General features: G+C 37.1%; 2 protein-coding genes and 1 long non-coding RNA gene across 3 annotated transcripts; 1 reads left to right on the forward strand and 2 right to left on the reverse strand.

The window, feature by feature from the left end:
* Positions 1-6,138: 6,138 nt before the first annotated feature.
* On the reverse strand, positions 6,139-8,049 carry LOC117330720. The gene is made up of 2 exons (XM_033889172.1): positions 6,713-8,049; positions 6,139-6,233 (listed from the first exon to the last, which is right to left on the reverse strand). The coding sequence occupies exon 1, from the start codon at positions 8,031-8,033 to the stop codon at positions 7,086-7,088; it is 948 nt and encodes a 315-aa protein (XP_033745063.1). The 5' UTR covers positions 8,034-8,049; the 3' UTR covers positions 6,139-6,233; positions 6,713-7,085.
* On the reverse strand, positions 8,049-13,938 carry LOC117331199 (the record flags this gene model as incomplete). The annotated part of the gene is made up of 2 exons (XM_033889797.1): positions 13,744-13,938; positions 8,049-13,264 (listed from the first exon to the last, which is right to left on the reverse strand). A coding segment is annotated over exon 2 (4,980 nt), but the record flags the coding sequence as incomplete, so codon positions are not given.
* A 2,177-nt stretch (positions 13,939-16,115) lies between these two features.
* LOC117330721 lies at positions 16,116-17,963 on the forward strand. The gene is made up of 2 exons (XR_004533393.1): positions 16,116-17,033; positions 17,178-17,963. It is a non-coding gene; the product is annotated as an uncharacterized LOC117330721 (long non-coding RNA).
* The last annotated feature ends 2,245 nt before the right edge of the window (positions 17,964-20,208 follow it).

Genomic DNA, 20,208 nt, shown 5'->3' on the forward strand with positions numbered 1-20,208 from the left:
TAAACAGTTTGGTGTGTAGCATATATGCAGTTTATAGAATACGGTATTGACAACTATACGTACAGTATATAAGTCACCCTTATCAGTCCTTTGGAACAGATACACATTTGTGCCAGCATATTGTTTTATCATTCTCTACGTATACAACAGCTGGCCCACCAAGGTATTTTTCTCTTGTCAGTATCCCGTACACTGAAAATTCTGTTGTTGATAGACGATACGCTTAGATAGTCGAGCTTCAATTAAAATCGACTTATTAGCTATTACAAACGTCTACAATGACTGAATGTATTGTACGCTAATTACCGCCTTTATGTATTGTACAGGTAGGCGTTTAGTTTTAGTTTTCATTGCAATAAGTACTTTGGTTGTACGGGTGGGACACTTCTTCGGCATTGCAATCAATGTTATATGAATACTTCACGAAAGGTATTGAGTCTAGTACACGGAGGGTATTTTTATATAAAAAAAGTGGATACCTAGTGAAAAAACGTGCCTTATTAAAGACTTTTAATGAAGAAAAACTGCAATGATACAAACGAAATATATCATCCATTGAATGAAAAAACGATATTAATAGACAATAGAAAGTACCCGGATGCAATGAATTATATTGCAAAATACAAAGAACTCATAAGGCATTAAGACGTCACGATTTTCTTCAAAAGAATATATATTAAAGTTATTTATCTGTTAATGTTCGCGAGGGTTTAATTTTGCTAAATTCGCGGTCATTAGCGCGAAAAAAAGAAAGAAATGAAAACAGCGAATATTTCTGTATGTACACAAACATGTAAATAGGTGTTTAATACTTCATACTGTTTACAAAACCATGTTACGCGAACTTTAATTCCCCGAACTAGTTTTGACTAGCTATTTATGTCGGTCAACCGTAAAAAAATGTCCTCTGCAATTTAAACGGTATACAGTACTTCATCGAACATCTAAATTGTTACGATATTGATGAATTGTGTGGATCAATAATGTACTCTCAGACCTAAAATTTATTATTGACTGAGGCCTTTTTCCTGATTTTCCTGATGAATGATCATATTGTTGACCCCTGGTTTCACTAACGAGTACTACAATGACGAAACAGCTCTATGCTGCAGTTTTATATTCAATATTGTGCATATTTGTTACCTTTAATACAAATCTAATGTAAGGACTCCATATGTTACAGGTACTAAATACAAGCTGTTCATGATCTTTTCTAGGATAATATTTCATTACATCTTAATATCCTTTGTATTCATGGCGATCATAGATTGACAGCAATACTAGTAAATGTGTTAAACTCTTAATTTGTATTCTTTAATTCAAATAATGTGCAGATCATAACAACAACAATGCAATGTGTCAATTATTTATCACCGTAGCCGACAATATTTTGACGGCCTCCCACTTGATCTAACTTTTCCTACCGTACTCTTATAAAAAAAAACCCGGTGAAATAACATTTTAGGGACATCCGATGTTTTCCACACACACAAATACATGTATTATTTATATGGGGGAAAACGTTTAAACATCACACCTTAGTGTATCATTTGTTAAATTTGATAAGAACAAAAGGTGTTTAGCCAGGTATCCATATGGTACCTAACAGGATGCCGATACACGATACGAGGGCTGATTGATATGTTGTGAGCCTCGAATCGAAGGATTATTTCTCAACATAATCCCCTTCACTATCCATACACTTTTGTCAGCGGTGTTAAAGGACCTCAATGCCACTTTTATAGAACTCCTTTTCTTAGTCAGAGAATAGTAGGACTTAAAAAGAACATCCTTGAGTACCTCCTTCAATACAAGGCTCACAACATATCAATCTTCCCTCGTATAAAGAACAAAACTAAAGTGGTATCAATGGTTTATTGCCTAATGAAATTTAATTTTAAGAAAAACTTTTAAATTGTAACCAGTTATTGGATATAAAGCATGGTTCATGAAAAATGCTTAAATGGTTTAGATTAACTCATTAGATATACTTGCATTTTCTTGAAGATTTTAGTCTCATGTCACATTTTTCTCACTTCCTTGATGTTAAAGATTTCGTGTGTTTGTTTTGTTTGTTTGTTGTTTAGTTTACGGGTTATAAAATCTTTGGACCATCTAGTGGAGCGTATGTAAAACAGATACTAAGGACAGAAAACAAATACAGACAGAGAAGGAAAGAAAGATTGAGAATGAGAATGACAGAAGGGAAATGAAAAAAAAAACAAACAAAAACAGAAAAAAACAAAAAAACAAATCCCAAATGTTTAAATGAGGACAGAAGATACATTAATGATCTCTTAAATGTCTCTGAAGTAGGTGTCAGCAACTGTATTATCCTAAACATTGCTTTATATACAATAAATACATAATATCTGTCAATAATATGCTAAATTGGTGTTTCATTTTCAGGAGTAGCCTTGGCCGTGGATTGTTACTCTACCTACTCCTACTACAATGATCAGTACAACAGACTATACTACTCCAGCGACTCATTCTACTGCAGCATCGGGTGCTGCGGAGGAACAGTTGACGCCTACTGTTGTACAGACAGCTACGTGGATTACTACAACTACGTGGATTATGTGTGAGTACAAACCGGAACCGGAAATAGACCATAACCGATGTATATGTAAATCATTAATTCACTCCTTGTTGTGTTTAAAGATGCGTTTATGTCACGGAAAATAAAGGGTTTATGTATATTTATAAACAACTTAATGATATCATGGTTAACGTTTGCAGGGCACTTTATATTACCTTTAACAGGGAATTTACAATACACAATAAACAGGTAGTCGTGTATGCTTATTACACTTGAGACATATTAATGATCCCTGATATGTACTTTAGTCTCGCAAGTTGCTGTGTAACACTAGAACTATAAGCACTTTCGTTGTATGACATCATGGTAATGTGTAGCCGATGTACGTGTGTGTGACTGTATTCGTTTTCAATTCATTTGAACAAATATGAAACAAGTCACGGAAATTGTGCTATGCAAGCATTGGCAAGTTTCATGAGATCTAACGTAAATTGAAAAGAAATTTGATATTTTGTATACATCACGAAGTTCACAAAGATCAAATTTTGACAGGTTTTAAAGGCAAAATATTGATGTCAAATGCAATCGAATGCACTCAATTTGTTGCGCCATTTGCAATTTGTGACGTAACATGATTGTCCTCATAATGATGTATAATCTATTTCTGATTGCGGAGCTAATAATGAACGCCCCAGGATATCTTTTGCGCGTGGTACATGCAAAAGTATCATACGAAGAAATTCATTGAATGAAGAGTTGATTTTGTGATGAAAGTGAATAAGATGATATTGTTTAACAGTACAAATACTGTATTTTATATTACTTCAGGTCCAACACTACAGGAGGAGTCATTGCCGGAATAGTAATAGGCTGTCTCGTTGGAGTGGGTCTGTTTATAGCATTTATCGTACTCATCTGTGTGTACTGTGTGAACTCCAGCCGACAGTCTGTTCCCGGGCAAGTCATAACGACGACACCGGGGACAGGGGCTCCGATTACCTATGTCAATACACGTAAGTAACGAGCGAAAAACGTACTTACTATTAAAGGTTCTTATATATTGATAATCAAACAAAACATAGCATCGTAACTTATCACCTATGCTGACTTTGGACCGAGTGGCCAGTTTGGAGGTGTCTTTATGTCTTTATGCTTCGTTCAGTTCATAGTATTGTCAGTTAATATTACTTTAAATATCGAGGTTCTAATCTTGTAAAGAGTGCATATTGTTTGAAATTATTTTAAAAATTTATTCAGTTATAAATTCATCTCCTCGAGATCAGTGTCGACCTTCCTTTTGTGTGGCGAGGCTGTGGTAATTTAATCCTCATGTGTTTGGTACATTTCTCTCTGTTTGACTGTTTCTTGAAGTTGCAATATGGTTATCATGTGTATGGAACTGTTAAATATTTCCTGTGTGATATCAATATAAAATGTTTCATCAGTATTCGTTAATAAAGTGGCATAATTGTTTAATTCCTCTCCAAACTTACTCTGGTCTCTGGGATTAAATTTCAAGCTCGTGGTATGGATCAGTTTTCATACTCTAAGTAGAACAGGATACAATTATGTATAATTATAATGAGGTTTTCGAAAAGATTTTTTTTATCGCAAATCAACTTCAGGTGGAGTGACATATATTGAGGTAAGAGCATCAGGTGCATGGGTGGCCCGTGTCTGCATCAGGAACATTATCAGGTTACCAGAAGTGTCGAACTGATCAGAATTGTTTTAAATTCTGATTCGCAATAGTACCTTCGTCTAAGGTTAATTATCGTAAAATATAATTAAAGGAACTGAAGAACATACTTTCTCATTACAGGAAACTGCTTCATTAAACAATCAATCAAATTTACTGCAGATATCTAATGTTGTCATATGATATACTTCAAACAAAATTAATTGCTGAGGATGAAAGATTCCAGCTTTAAACGACAAATTCCTATCAACAGCTAAGGCTGCTGTATGTCCGGAACATTTGCCGATTTTTAGTGCTAGCTCACTGAAGCATACTGCCGAAAACACCCAGCAGGACACTTCACCCGATCACATTATACTGACAACTGGCAAACCAGTAGTTCCACTCCCAAAATTCTGAGCGCTAGTAGATGTTTAAGATCTGAATTATTACGAAATTATAATCTACACTCAAACAGATACATTTTGAAATCTTTGAAACGCGATGCATACACTATGTAGCTGGTTCATGAACTAAACAACATCATTTATCTTTTATTCTTGTATATATATTGCGCTGGAATCGCAGTTTCATCGTTATAAACCAGGGGTTGTAAAAAAACCAACAAAAAACAAAAAATTAAAACAAAATCAGTACACCTACAAATCGAAAAAAGCTCCTGGTGATAATAGAAGTAATCTGGACTGTCAGCCATTTTAAGTTTTATTCCGGGTTTGCTTATCTGGGGAGCAGTCGGCCTCAGATACTGTTGACTAAGAGAAACATCACTAGTACTGGAAGTCAAAGAAATTACAAAATTAAAATCAAAGGGCCTGTTTCCAGTAATGTTAATTCTCCATAGGAGCCTGCCCTCGTATAATTTCTTATCTAGCTCAACTACAGTTTTTTTCTTTTCCGAAGAATAATTTTACACTTTTCCGACACTCAGATTTCATAATGTCAGTGAAAATGTATTTTTATAAAGTTGTCATTTTGAGCATCAAAGACATAAGGTCGTAAATAAAAGAAGGTTATCTCGAAATTGTAATTCGCAACATTGTATAAATTTCTTTTGATAAATATTTCCAAAACATCGTGTTTATTCATAAAACATAAAACAAAAATTTTCTCGGATGAAAATGCACTTGCAGAGACACAATTATGAAGAAAAATGCCATAAAATTGCAATTTTCTCCCGTTATATAGTTTTGGATGCAAATTTCCATCACAAAATCGGATAGAGCTTTACTTGTTTCATATGTGTACCAAAAATCAGCTAATTCCATGTGGTGGAACGTTCTCATATCGCCGCCTGAATGTGGTTGTAAATTGAAAGAAAAGGGGAAATGAGTAACAACCTTGTCTGAAACCCTATTATATAGCTTATTATATACAAAATTTTATATTGAATATCAGAGCGGATATTTTCATGACAGTTTTATGATATCTAACGACTAAATAAACAGTATCGATATAAAGATTTACACTGAAGACACCATGATACATGAATACTGTTCTATCTCAAGTTGTCCTCTTTTGAATTTTATGATCGTGTGGCCTTGTACATTTATCCGTATCTTCTTGTCTTTGTCTATACGTTTACGGAATCATTGACTCGACGCTAGCTATTCTTGTCTCACTTTCCTTGTTTTATTGTCCCATCTCCAAAGCGTTGTGGCTCTGTCAGGGTTGGGACCCTGACTTGTCTCACTTTCTTTGTGCCTGCCGACCACGCCACATCGAATAGATAGAGTATCCATATGAAATACTTTATACTAGTACTGTTACTTGTCTTGTCAGTGATGCCTTGGACTAGAATTGTGGAATTCCAGAAGAGAAGAATGAATATTGTAGGCGTCGAATACGCCTCGAAATCGTTCTGGCTATCGTAATAATGAATGAGGTCAATTCCATCTTCCTGGCTTCATCTGTGTTTATTATCTTTGACATCAACTACATACAAGTATAGTACAGGTGTATTGACTCAGTGATAGTTCTACGTAGATAGATTGACTGTAACGAAAAGAAACAGTACTTATTAGACTAATTAACTAAGTAACAATTACAATTATGCCTTATCATCTATAACACATGACGAGTTTGATCTGTAGATGAGATCGAGACAACTCGCCCTCTACTATTCAGTATACAATACACATGACTTGACAAGACTAGGACGTTTCGGCCCAGAATGAATTTAACCGAACCTGATAAATATAGCAAAATACAATACTATTACGATACTATTACTCTTACACATTTATAGCGAGTTAAACAGCAATGAAACAGCAATGTATCAATCATATCATAGCATACAAATACAGCAGAAATCAAGTGATAGACTAGAATCCACGAGGGACTTGTCGTCTGTCCACGGTTCACTGACATATTTATATATTGGCCGAATTATCCAAAATGACATTATAACATGATGACATGGATTCCTAAACAAGCATAAATCATATTCAAATCATTCAACAGTAATTAGTTACCGTATCGTATCCTACGATAGTCCGAACGAATCTTCTCATACTCAAAACATGTGCTGCGCTTGGATAACGCTATCCCATAATATTCGTCTATACTAAAACCGGAAACCGGATAACCGTATTTTCCGGAATCTTAACAAAATTACCACAAACGAAACTAAACAATAAATTCAACATAAAACTAACATTTAGGCCGTAACATACCGGCCCCTTAATCGAGGCTTCAACCGAGATTATCAATTCGCAAAAACGGCCTAATAACCATCAAACACATCAATTAAATCATTATGCTTAATCACAAAATAATTACAATTACAAAAGTACATCTGATATTCTAGTTCGAATTGTCCTTTCACTCAAGCGTTCACCGTATCCATTACTCAATGTCTGACTCGAGCAAGAGCACGAGTTTGGTCACTGGACGCGTTAACACATTGGAAGGGGTCTTAACCTTCACGAATCGCACAATGTCATGTTTGTCTTTCACAACTTCCTGAATCCTACCGGTTATCCACGCATACCTAGGTGTACTATCAGCGATCAGCACAAGATCTCCAGTCTGCATATTACGTCGTTTCTTCATCCATTTCTGGCGTCCTTGCAAAAGCGGTAAGTATTCCTTGGTCCACCTATTCCAGAAAATATCTGAAAGGTACTGTATCTGTCTCCACCTTCTTCTGGCATAGTTATCCGTGGCGACGAATGTTCCAGGTGGGAAATACTCTCCAGGCTGAAGCAATAGCAGATGGTTTGGGGTCAAAACCCGTAGGTCAGTTACGTTATCCGATGCTTCAGTTAACGGGCGTCCATTTAAGATAGCCTCTACCTCACAAAAGAGTGTCTGAAGTCCTTCGTCATCCAGTTTCGCATTCTGCTCATGCATAACAGAGTACAACACCTGTCTCACAGACCTAATGAGTCTTTCCCAGACTCCGCCGAAGTGAGAACCGGAGGGAGGATTGAATTCCCACTGAATGCTACTCTGCAACATGTTATCACGAATTTTGTCTGTGTTCCATTTCTGAATATTTTCCTTCATTTCTCGTTGAGCACCGACAAGGTTGGTTCCGTTATCCGATCTAATAAATACAGGTTTTCCTCTGCGAGCGATAAATCGTCGAATGGAGTTGATGCAAGAATCTGTATCGAGCGACGCAGCAACTTCTAAATGGACCGCACGAGTCACAAGACAGGTAAACAATACCCCATATCGCTTTACCACACTCCTTCCGCGTTTCAGTTCAAAGGGTCCGAAGAAGTCCATCCCAGTTCTGCTGAAAGGAGGCTGATCAGCTGCGAGTCGCTCTGCGGGTAAGTTTGCCATCTTTTGCTCAACGCATGGAGCTCTGTATTTCCTACAAGTCACACATTTGGAAAGAATAGATTTCACCAGAGTGCGAGCACCAACAATCCAATATTTTTCTCGAATGAATGCAAGAACAGTGTTCTTTCCTAAGTGACCACATGATCTGTGGGCATCATCCACAACGAGTCTCGATACGACAGATTCCCTAGGCAACACCACGGGGTGTTTTGCATCATACGAAATTTCAGCTCTTTCAAGACGACCTCCTACGCGAATGACACCATCTTTAACAAAGGGGTCCATCTTGAATAATTTCGAAGACTTCTTGAGTTTTCGCGACTGAACACCATTGTCCTGGTGAAGGATCTTGCTTTCGGCTGCGAAGTACTTTCGTTGCTCATACTTAATCAACGCGGCTTCAGCTCGTTCCAGAATATCCACAGACAGACACGCTGTACGAAGGTTTTTCTGTCCTTTGAGAAGTCTATCCTGTCTCTCTTTCGACAATGCTAACTTTATTTTCTGGTCGCGTTTCACAGGATCAGATTCTGAACTGCTGATGTCCTGTTTTATCTGCCGGCTCCTCTCAACAGCTCCCTGCAGGTTGTCCATAGCTCTCATAAGCCATCCAGTAGCTCTCCTAAGCTTATTAAAGTTGGAGTAATAGTCGAAAAGATTTTCGACACCACTGTTTGTGTCTAAAACAACTGATGTAGCGCACGCAGTCGTCCTTATTTCAGGATCATTCTCTTTATCCGTGATCTTAACATCCTTTTCCACAACGGGCCATTCACGTTCGGATTTCCAGAGGAACATTGGTCCACGAGTCCACGAGTCAGGCAACTTCGAAATGCTCGTTCCTCTTGATGCAACATCAGCTGGATTCTCCTTAGTGTTGATGTAATACCAGTCATCTTCCGACGTAGCTTCGTGGATAAGAGCAATGCGGTTAGCTACGAACGTGTGGAAGCGTAAATTCTTGTTTGCGATATACCTTAAGACTGAAGTGCTGTCAGTCCAAAAGAAGAATCGATCTATGTTGTAATTCAGCTGTTCTGTCACCATCCTGCCCAACTTCACTAGAGAAGAGGCAGCTGTAAGTTCCATCCGGGGTATAGTCACTGCCTTCAGTGGTGCGACTCTCGCCTTCCCGAACAAGAACGAGCAGTGGATCTTTCCGGTGACATCAACGAGTCGAAGATAGAATACCATTCCATATCCAATGTCACTTGCATCTGCGAAACCATGAAGTTGACAGGAGGTTACCTTGCCGAGGTTTTTCCCTTTGTAACACCGATCAATGGTAACATGCTCTAGTTCAGGTAGCTGAAGCAGCCAATCGGTCCAGTCCTTCAGATCTTTTCCTGTGATCTCCTCATCCCATCCCTTACCATCCCTACAAAGTCTTTGCAGAATTGACTTGGCCTTAAGAACAAACGGGGATGCAATTCCTAAAGGATCGTACACTGAGCTGGTTACTGATAGAATACCTCTTCTAGTAACGGGCTTGTCTTTCATCTGAATTTGGAATCCAAGGGAGTCATTCTCCATGAACCAATAAACTCCGAGAGCTCTTTCGATAGGTGGCTTACTATCCAGACTCCACAACTTGACGTCTAGGGCACGATCACCCTCTGGAATAGATTCCACAACCTCATCACTGTTACTCGTCCATTTGGTAAGTCGGAATCCTCCGGATTTACACATTTGAGTCACATCATGTATAAGACTAATCGCCTTCTTCTCTGTAGCAACGGAGGTCAGACAGTCATCGACATACATATTTCTTTTCAGTGCGTCCTGAACTTCTTGGGGAAACCGTTCTTGACTGTCCTTTGCAGTTTTCTGAAGAGCAAAGTTGCAAACACTGGGAGATGATGAGGCTCCAAACAGGTGAACCGTCATCCTGTAGCTCCTTGGCTCATTCGCAGTATTCCCGTTGGGCCACCAGTAAAATCGCAGATAGTCTCTTTCATTTACTGGGACCTTCACCTGATAGAACATCGCTTCAATGTCTCCAATGACAGCCACTGGTTCCTCCCGGAATCGCATCAACACACCAAGAAGATTGTTTGTAAGGTCAGGTCCCTGGAGTAAGTTGTCGTTAAGGGAGACACCTTGATATCGAGCAGAGCAATCAAACACCACTCGAATCTTGTTCTTTTTCTTGTGGTATACACCATGATGAGGAATGTACCAGACCTTTCCTTTGTCAAATCCCACAGGTGCTGGTTCCGCATGACCTTTTACCAACAGTTTTTCCATGAAGGCAGTGTAATCTTCTTTGAACTTGGGATCTGCCTTGAACCTGTTCTCAATGCTGCGTAATCTCCGTTTAGCCATTACCGAGTTATCAGGCAAAATAGTGACCTTGTTACGAAAAGGCAACGAAACGCAGTAATGTTCTCCATTCTTATAAATAGAGTTTTCAGCCATATCCAAAAATTGTTTGTCCTCCCTCGAGTCTTCTTTTCTATCGTCAATAAGACGCTCAGGGAAATCGAGGTTCATAGATCTCTTAACCATGTCTTCGATGTCTTCTCCTGAATCCTGAATGTGAACTCTGTTGACTTGTATAGTACCGCTTTCTCGAAGAACATTCCAGACCACCCATCCAAGCTTAGTTCTTGTAGCATGTGGTGATCCACTAGGGCCTGCAAGTATCTCAATAGGCGAGTAGGCATCTGGTACGTTGCTGCCAATCATCAAACCTATCTCACAGTTAGGCTCAGCTAGTGAAACCTTTGCTAAGTGTTCCCACCTTGACACCTCTGCTTGTGTTGGGATGTGCTTCTTAGACACGGGCATTTTCTCCTTCGTGAACACTCGCGGAAGATCAATAGCATTTTCCGAGTCAATGTCACTTACTTGCAGTCCACTGATGGAAAATGTGTTCATGATAAATGGCTCACCCATTGTACTCAGTGTAAGCTGTGTCTTCTTACCTCTAGCTCCAAGCTGTTTCATAACTGTCTCGGTGCAAAACGAAGCGCTACTACCTGTATCCAAGAATGCGTATGTCTCTATACTATGAGGTTTATCACGCAAGCGAATTCTAACTGGGACTATCGCCATGGCACAAGACACATCCCCCTTTTGATCTTCTTTTGCGATAGCATAACCAGTACTGGCATTCGATACACTAACAACTGACGAGCTTTCTTCGTTGTGTAAGATAGATGGATGACTTTTTTTGCATATGCCGCACTTGGAACGATTACGGCATCTCTTCGACATGTGGCCTTTCTTGAGACAGCCAAAGCATAATCCCTTTTCTTTAATGAAGTTGACTCTTTCGTTCATAGGTTTGGTAGTTATCTTTTTGCAAGTATCCAGAGAATGGGAAGTAGAGTCACAGAAGAAACACTTATAATTCGGGGCTGGAGGAGGTACGGTGTCACTGGTGCTCTTAGGTATAGAATCTGTAACAATCTCTGGAACTGCATTGCTGGAACGTGCAATCTTTTGCGGAGTCTTTGGTCTTGAAGTCCCAGTGGCAATACTTCCATACGTAGGGTCGTTGATTTTCTTAGCCTCTGTCTTCACAAACTTCACTAAGTCCTTGAACCGAACCTTCCTCTTTGCTTCCTTGTACTTATATACTTGGTTCCTCCATTTATCATGCAGATAGAAGGGTAGTTTGAGCATTAATTTCTTAATATTGTCCGAGTAGTCAAGAACGCCATTTGATTCTGTGCCAACTGCATTATCACACTCTACAAGAAACAAAGAGAAGTCATCGAGTGCCTTCGGGTCTCCAGGACGAATGGTGGGCCAGTCTAATGCTTTCTTGATGAAAGCTGTCGCTATAACTTCCTCATCGCCATAGCGATCCTCCAGCTGACTCATGGCTGCCTTATAAGCCTTGTCGCCGTTAAGATGGCTGAATCCTGACACCACTTTATGTGCATCTCCGAATGTAAGTTGTTCAAGGTAGTTCATCCTTTCATCGTCATCATCAGTGTTGATTACAACTTTCGCGTGAAATTGACGAATAAATCTGCGATATTCTAGAGGATCTCCACTAAACTTCTTTACCTCTGCCACAGGTTTTCTTAAATGTTGAACTACCGACTGAACTACGGTTTGTGAATGGGACGAATCAACATATTGTTCAGGTAGTGTTCTCGATGACACTTCTGCTACACCAGTCATATGCGGTCTAGGTCTATCATATAGGATTGGAGGGGGACTTGCACAAACACTCTCATCTGTAAATCGTACAGGCAATGGTCGCGGCTTAGGGGAGGTAAATCGCGGTTGCTCGAACGCAAGAGCCTGGTCAACTGAAGCATTAAGATTTTCATTTGAGTCGTACTTGTCGAGTACTCCGCTTCTCGCTTGAGCGACAGCTATACCGGTATCAAGTTCCAGCTCTTCCTCTTTGAGCTTTAGCGACAACTTAGCTAACTCAATTTCATGTTTCTTTGATAACGCTAGTTTCCTTGTCTCTAATTCTACCCTAACCTGTTCTTCTTTGATACGTTTCAGAGACGCGTATGAACTGGCAGTACTGGAAACGGATACATTATCATCGGCTTCTGGATCAGTTTTCTTTATAATGCCTTGGTCTATTTTCTCGCCAGCCACACTCAACTCTTCGGCTACAGATAAAGTGTTCTTACTCAATGTCATAGCACTCCGCGAAGAAATGTAGTTCTCAATCCAACTTTTGAATTGTTTCGCAGAACCATAATTCTCATTGAACCTTTGAGCAAACTCATCATGCTCATGGGAAGAGACTTGGGGCAGCAAAATGTCATACAGTTCCAAATATTTTTCGAACTCACTCATCCACATACTGTATTTTTTACGCACAATATCCAAAGGTTCGTCATCTTCAGTGGCTATTTCTTTTAAATATCTTTCTGACCTACATAGAGACTTGTATTTTTTGTCAAGCTGTTCCATATTGTACTGCATGCCTTTCTCACTAAATTTTCTGGCCCGTCCAGAATCTGAATTTAAGTCATACATGTAACCTTCTACAGCTTCTCTGTCTCTAGTAGCCATCTTGTTCCAGATCTGTATCACTTAAAAGCTTGAAGATCATACCTCTTACATCTGGGATGATACGTCAATGAATGTAGGCGTCGAATACGCCTCGAAATCGTTCTGGCTATCGTAATAATGAATGAGGTCAATTCCATCTTCCTGGCTTCATCTGTGTTTATTATCTTTGACATCAACTACATACAAGTATAGTACAGGTGTATTGACTCAGTGATAGTTCTACGTAGATAGATTGACTGTAACGAAAAGAAACAGTACTTATTAGACTAATTAACTAAGTAACAATTACAATTATGCCTTATCATCTATAACACATGACGAGTTTGATCTGTAGATGAGATCGAGACAACTCGCCCTCTACTATTCAGTATACAATACACATGACTTGACAAGACTAGGACGTTTCGGCCCAGAATGAATTTAACCGAACCTGATAAATATAGCAAAATACAATACTATTACGATACTATTACTCTTACACATTTATAGCGAGTTAAACAGCAATGAAACAGCAATGTATCAATCATATCATAGCATACAAATACAGCAGAAATCAAGTGATAGACTAGAATCCACGAGGGACTTGTCGTCTGTCCACGGTTCACTGACATATTTATATATTGGCCGAATTATCCAAAATGACATTATAACATGATGACATGGATTCCTAAACAAGCATAAATCATATTCAAATCATTCAACAGTAATTAGTTACCGTATCGTATCCTACGATAGTCCGAACGAATCTTCTCATACTCAAAACATGTGCTGCGCTTGGATAACGCTATCCCATAATATTCGTCTATACTAAAACCGGAAACCGGATAACCGTATTTTCCGGAATCTTAACAAAATTACCACAAACGAAACTAAACAATAAATTCAACATAAAACTAACATTTAGGCCGTAACAAATATATCTAAAATATATTTTATGAATATTTTACGATCATGTGTAAAATATATCAGGGGATATGCATTTACCGCATATATCCGTTTTATATTAAATATTTTTTTAAAAAGAATATAACGTAAGTGATAATGTTCTGAAATGATGCCAATACTCTAAGAAATGTTAATGGGACACGAGGTTTGTGGTACAAAGCTAGTAGTTACGAAGTGCAAACCAGAAAGTGACGTATGCATGTGGACTATAAGGAGCTGGTTTGGATGTTAATTTCATACCGTATTTTGTATGCCGATAGACTTAGATTCCTGGGTTTATTTGCATGGTACTGTAAGACTTGTTAAATTATATATTGTATAGCACGTAAAAGGATTGAACAGACAAATAAATTTTGTAATAAAAACTAGGAGCTAAATGCCTATACATGAATACCTATGATGAACATGAGAAACCCAAACAATCTCCAAGGAAAGGATGGGTTGAGAGGTGCCATAGGCCATTTATTAAATAATGCAAGGTAGACACATGCATGAGAAGTGGGGAAGTGAAAGTGTTTTGAAAGAAATTTAGGTCAGAACTCTTGGCACGTCTTTCGGACTATCCATTAACTATTTGCATGATGCTAAAATATCCTAATAAGACAAAATATAATACATTGAAAGTTAAGCATGATGCATGGGTAATTTGATAATTATTACATTCAAAAAGATAGTATTATGACATTTGACTGGTTGTTATATGTCCCATGTGGCGCCAATAAAGGCTATAAATCATAACTGATGTATGCAGAAATATGCGAATATTTTCATTTAATGATTTATGCTGTTTTCTTTAACATAAAATGTGTATTTAGGATTTGAGTATTACAGTGAAACCTGTCTAATCCGACACCTGACTTTTCCGACACCCTGTCAAATCCGACACTGTAGCGTATTTCCGTGATGCCAAGCGTAGTCAACAACAAATACCTGACTTTTGCGTCACCCTGTCTTATCCGACCAAAAGTGTCACTCCCACATGGTGTCGGATTATACAGGTTTCACTGTACTTGGATTTCTTGTTGGTCACTTTAATATTCGGACAACATTGTATTATTACTAAGAGGAAGATGACAAATCGGACAAATTATATCATCGATGATTAAACCTAGAAGAAAAAGCTTATGTTTTTTTTAGATTTGAAATAAAAAAAAATCACCCCCTTCTATTCAAGAAAGCATTATTATGAATCCCTATATTTTTAACTTAATCTTTCATTTTAGTTTTTTTTTTTTTAGTTATTGCATGAGTTTAAATTTACGTGTGTGTAACCAAGGAAGTCGTCATACAATGAAGCATTCAAACTAGACGTCTATTATCAGTTAAGAAAACTGTAACACATTCCGGACTTATGTCTTATGATTAATGAAACTTCTTACCCAGACAATTGATATCGACTCGTGATTATCATTAACCTACAGTATATCTATGTAAATCTGTGCCTTTAAGTCTATTCATCACATTTTCCTATCCTGCTTTGCCCGTGTTTGTGAAGTGAAGCTTAGTAATTTGATTAAATAATCAAATTAGTCAAATTTTACCATATTAAAAATTAGCTTTCAAATCCCAGCGTGTCTTTTTCTGTATATTTTGTGAATTCCCGATTTTGTACGATTTCCAAAGTTCTACACATAAACATGTATTTCATCTGAATTGCAGATGAAGATCTATACCACAATAACACTTGCCAGTCACATTAATGTCTTGAAAAGCGCAAGTGTTAACTCTGCTACTCAGTATTTAAAAAAAAATCTCAACATTGAAAAGAATGATCATTACAGATATTATAGATAAGATATATACATTGTATTCCATAGAACTTTAATGATTATTTCAGATACTGTCCAATCGGGCTATATGAGTCAGCCTGTGCAGGCCTACACAAACCAGGGGTTCACACACTCAGCAGGTACCGCCTACATTCCTCATCCCGTCTCTTACACGCCCAGTTCAGTTCACTCGTCATCATGTGACGTCAGCGGAGGAGGAGGATTAGGCGGAGGATTTTCTTCCTGTAACAGCGGTGGTGGAGGTGGATTCGGAGGTGATGGTGGTGGATTTGGGGGTGGTGGAGGCGATTGTGGAGGAGGCGGTGGTGGAAGCAGTGGCGGCTGTGGGGGAGGGGGTGGAGGAGGCGGAGGAGGAGGAGGAGGAGGAGGATGTGGAGGAGACTAGAGCACTGCAGAATGTTTCTTGTTGGATAAGAGCTTGCTCGTCAGTCGTGATATTTAGATTTTTTTTTATTTTTGACAATATAATGAACAGTGTATTGTTCGGAGTGTTATCAGAGAGTTATTTACGAATTCATATGCACGTACATGTACATGAACATTTTTGTATATAATTATGTAAAAAAAATTATGTGATTAAAATCAGTGTTGCATCTTAGATATATTGTTCTGCACCTCAGAAAGAATCGAATTGGAACTTTTATACCTTTATGTATATAGCATAACTACTATTTACGCGTACGAAGCTGATAGTTTTTCTTTTGCGCAGCTTGTCCTAGGTTTAAGTTGAAGTGGATTAGAAATGCAGATACATTGTATATCATCACTCGAATGAGTAAGTCTGTTTATTGGTCAATTTAGCCTGACCAATGAGGTACGTCGTTACATTGCTGATGTGATATAGTCATGATTTTTATTAATATGTTATATTTGTTTTCAAAACTATGACTGAGATGTTGGTAATTTTGCCCGGTGTGATACGATTATGAGTGCAATAACTGATTTTATCTGTAAAGGTAGAGGACAACACAGGGGAGCAACTAGGGGTGTGATATGCTAGAAAACTACATAAAATTTTACCGCGGTTTGACTATAAATGTATATTAATGTCTTCTATTGGTTGTTAAGTACATGCTAATACATGTTCAAGGATTTCAAGTACTGTTTAGATTATACGAATGCATCGGGACATTCATTCAGTACAACGCAGCCAGGTACCGACAAATGAAACAATTCCAGTCAGGTACCGTCAATTTAAAAGATTCCAGCCAGGTACCGACGAATTAAAAGATTCCAGCCAGGTACCGATACATTAAAAGATGCTAGTCAGGTACCGACAAATTAAAAGATGCTAGTCAGGTACCGACAAATTAAAAGATTCGAACCAGGTACCGACAAATTAAAAGATGCTAGTCAGGTACCGACAAATTAAAATATTCAAGCCAGATACCGACAAATTGAAAATTCCAGCTAGGTACCGACAAATGAAAAGATCCAATCCAAGTAAATTTGCTTATTGTTCTAAGTGGTCTCTGTGTAAACCGGACTTCATAATTTGGCAGGTTTGTAGAAAGATTAAGATTGTATAGATTGTAAATTTTATAATATAGTTGTGATATATATCTTTATATGTATGTAATTAATATATACACACAAATCAGGAAACGACATTTTATCTGTGTTTTATCCTATTGTATCTGTGGAATACTGTTTATTTTATAATGATAGGTATATTGATATGTAAATCTAGAACGATAAACAACATAACAGAGTAGTGTGCCTTGGGTACTCACTCAACATCATTGTGGGGTGCATAATTCATCATTCGCACTGCGAGAGATATATATACAAATGTATGTATAATAAAATATCACATTTGCAAACTTGGACCAAATTTAAAAAAAAATCATCGAAAAAAAACTTATTTCCTCCAAAAGATACTAATTTTTGCATTAGATACAACTATTTCTTTTTCACAGCCCAAATTTCCATTTGTCAGAGGGAATAATCTTTTGTTAAAAAATATGAACGCAATTTTCAATTGTAATATGTTACCTGCATTAACACAAGTAGAAAAATAATTTATCTTCATATAACATTTTTTGTTTTGTTAAAGAACCATTAATCGGGATGTGCATTCAAGCATTGATATTGAATAATTTTCGAGATAATTTTACAGAGGAATATAAATATAATCCATTGATAAAACTCTTTTCATTTGCTTATTATCAATTCTGAAATAAATTTTATCAAAGTCGAATCCATCATTTTGTTTTCATTAAAATATCAAATTTTATGCAGATTTTATGTAAAGGGTATAGCATATACAAGGTATGACATATACAGGGTATGACATATACAGGGTATGACATACGTGTATACAGTGTATGGTATACAGGGTATGACATATACAGGGTATAACATACGTGTATACAGTGTATGATATACAGGGTATGACATATACAGGGTATGGTATACAGGGTATGACATATACAGGGTATGATATACAGGGTATGACATATACAGGGTATGATATACAGGGTATGACATATACAGGGTATGATATACAGGGTATGACATATACATGGTATGATATACAGGGTATGATATATACAGGGTATGACATATACAGGGTATAACATATACAGGGTGTGACATAAACGGCGTTTCATATAAGGGCATGACATATACAGGGTATGGCATATAAGGGTATGACATACAATTGTATGACATATATGACTTTTTTCATATATAAAAGGGGGGACGTGATTTTTGTTTCATAATATATATCCATAATATTTATCAAACACGTTTTATGTTTATGACGTGGTACATCGAAACTGCACCCAATCAGTACTTCACTGCAATAGTTTATTTTGATATGCCCGTCAAATTACGATAGCATTATATCATACAGTTGTCAGTTAGTCTGTCCGTCGGGCTTACACTTTTGTTTGTCCAGATGTCTACGTACATGCATATTGACCGATCTCTGTGAAACTTGCATTGTAAGCATGATCAGTAGTTGTGTTTCCCTGAAAATAATTTTGATAGGATAATTTTCGCGAAATGTTATTGCCTTTTCTTTGTTCGTTATTTGATTTGTTTTTGCTCAATTATCTGCTACATCTTTCAGCCGATTTGTTTGAAACTTGGTAGGCTTGTTAACTATCATGGCATGTATCATTGTGTTTCCCTGAGAGACATTTTGTTTCCACCATTTCCGCAAATGTTATTGCCCTTTCTTTATTTTGGTTTCTGACATTTTACAATCGATTTCTTTATAAGTTGGTAGGCGTTATAGCCATGATTAATAGTTGTATTTCCTTGAGAGGTATTTTAATTCGACTATTCTTGCAAAACTTATTGTCATTTTTTATATCAATGTTTCAAATTTTTCCTGAGATCGCACTTTTTTCAATGATTTTTTTAAATTTAACAGATGGACGTATATTGTTCCTCTTCACGATGCTCTTGTGGTATATAGTTTTGCATTTTACAATAATGGTCTTGTTGATGTCGTGATCTGAATGTCTCTAAAATAAATCCAATTATATATCTTTTAGGATAGCCTCTTAGCATTGAAACTATATACAATGAAAAAAAAACAACAAAAAACAAAACAAAACAAAAACGTGTTTTCTATAGCTGTTGAATTTCAGCTTGCTATTATTTCGTGGTTGTAACAGCCGGCCTTAGTTCGCGAGTACTAAATTTTGCACCACCAATCCTTTTAAATATCCCGCAGTAAATACTGCAGTAATCTGTACATTTCTTTGCATATAGATATTCGCTAGGCATTTATTTTCTCGAAATATAAATTTACTGCGCAAATACCGAAATTAAATCAGTCGCAAATATTATCAATTTTGATGTAATGTTTCGGTATTCAGTATTAAAAATAAGATGAATTGAGAGATAATTAATTAATATATATATAAATATATACTAATATTTTATAATAGTTTGTGTACAAAGAATTCAATAGTTCTCAGTTGTTAATTTTCATAATATATTTTAATTGCATTATCGCGATAGCTTCCCAGTGTAGCTCAAACCTGTATACATGTACCTGTATCAACATTCGGCATTGTTATTCAAGTTTACATTTACATTGTTATCATCTTGATACATGTACATGTACGTTGGAAAAGCTGTTTGTTACGAAAGTAAGAATAAGGCGTCCTTAATGATGAATTAATGTTGAAAAAATGTTTGTTAGAAAAAGAAATACGTATATGCACATTTGTACAGTGTTTCAATATAAGGTTATAGATAGAGAACAGAGTAGAAACATATTGTAGGCATGATGTTTTCCTATTCTTAAAGGAATACAGTGTGCATTATCTGTGATGTACTTTAAAAGCATTGTCATCGTCATTCGCCTTACTGCAAAGTGTTATTCACAATAGCTGTTCATCCACAACTTAGAAAATATATAAAAGAGTAAAGAATATAATTAACTGGTGTCATCTCTTGTGATTCGGAGACGCTATTTATTAAAT

The sequence above is a fragment of the Pecten maximus genome, chromosome 7 (assembly GCF_902652985.1).
Source record: "Pecten maximus chromosome 7, xPecMax1.1, whole genome shotgun sequence".
Lineage (NCBI taxonomy): Eukaryota > Metazoa > Mollusca > Bivalvia > Pectinida > Pectinidae > Pecten > Pecten maximus.

What these genes read in the sequence shown, in the direction of transcription:
- LOC117330720 (XM_033889172.1), bottom strand. Translation starts at nt 8,033, where the DNA reads ATGGCAAACTTACCCGCAGAGCGACTCGCAGCTGATCAGCCTCCTTTC.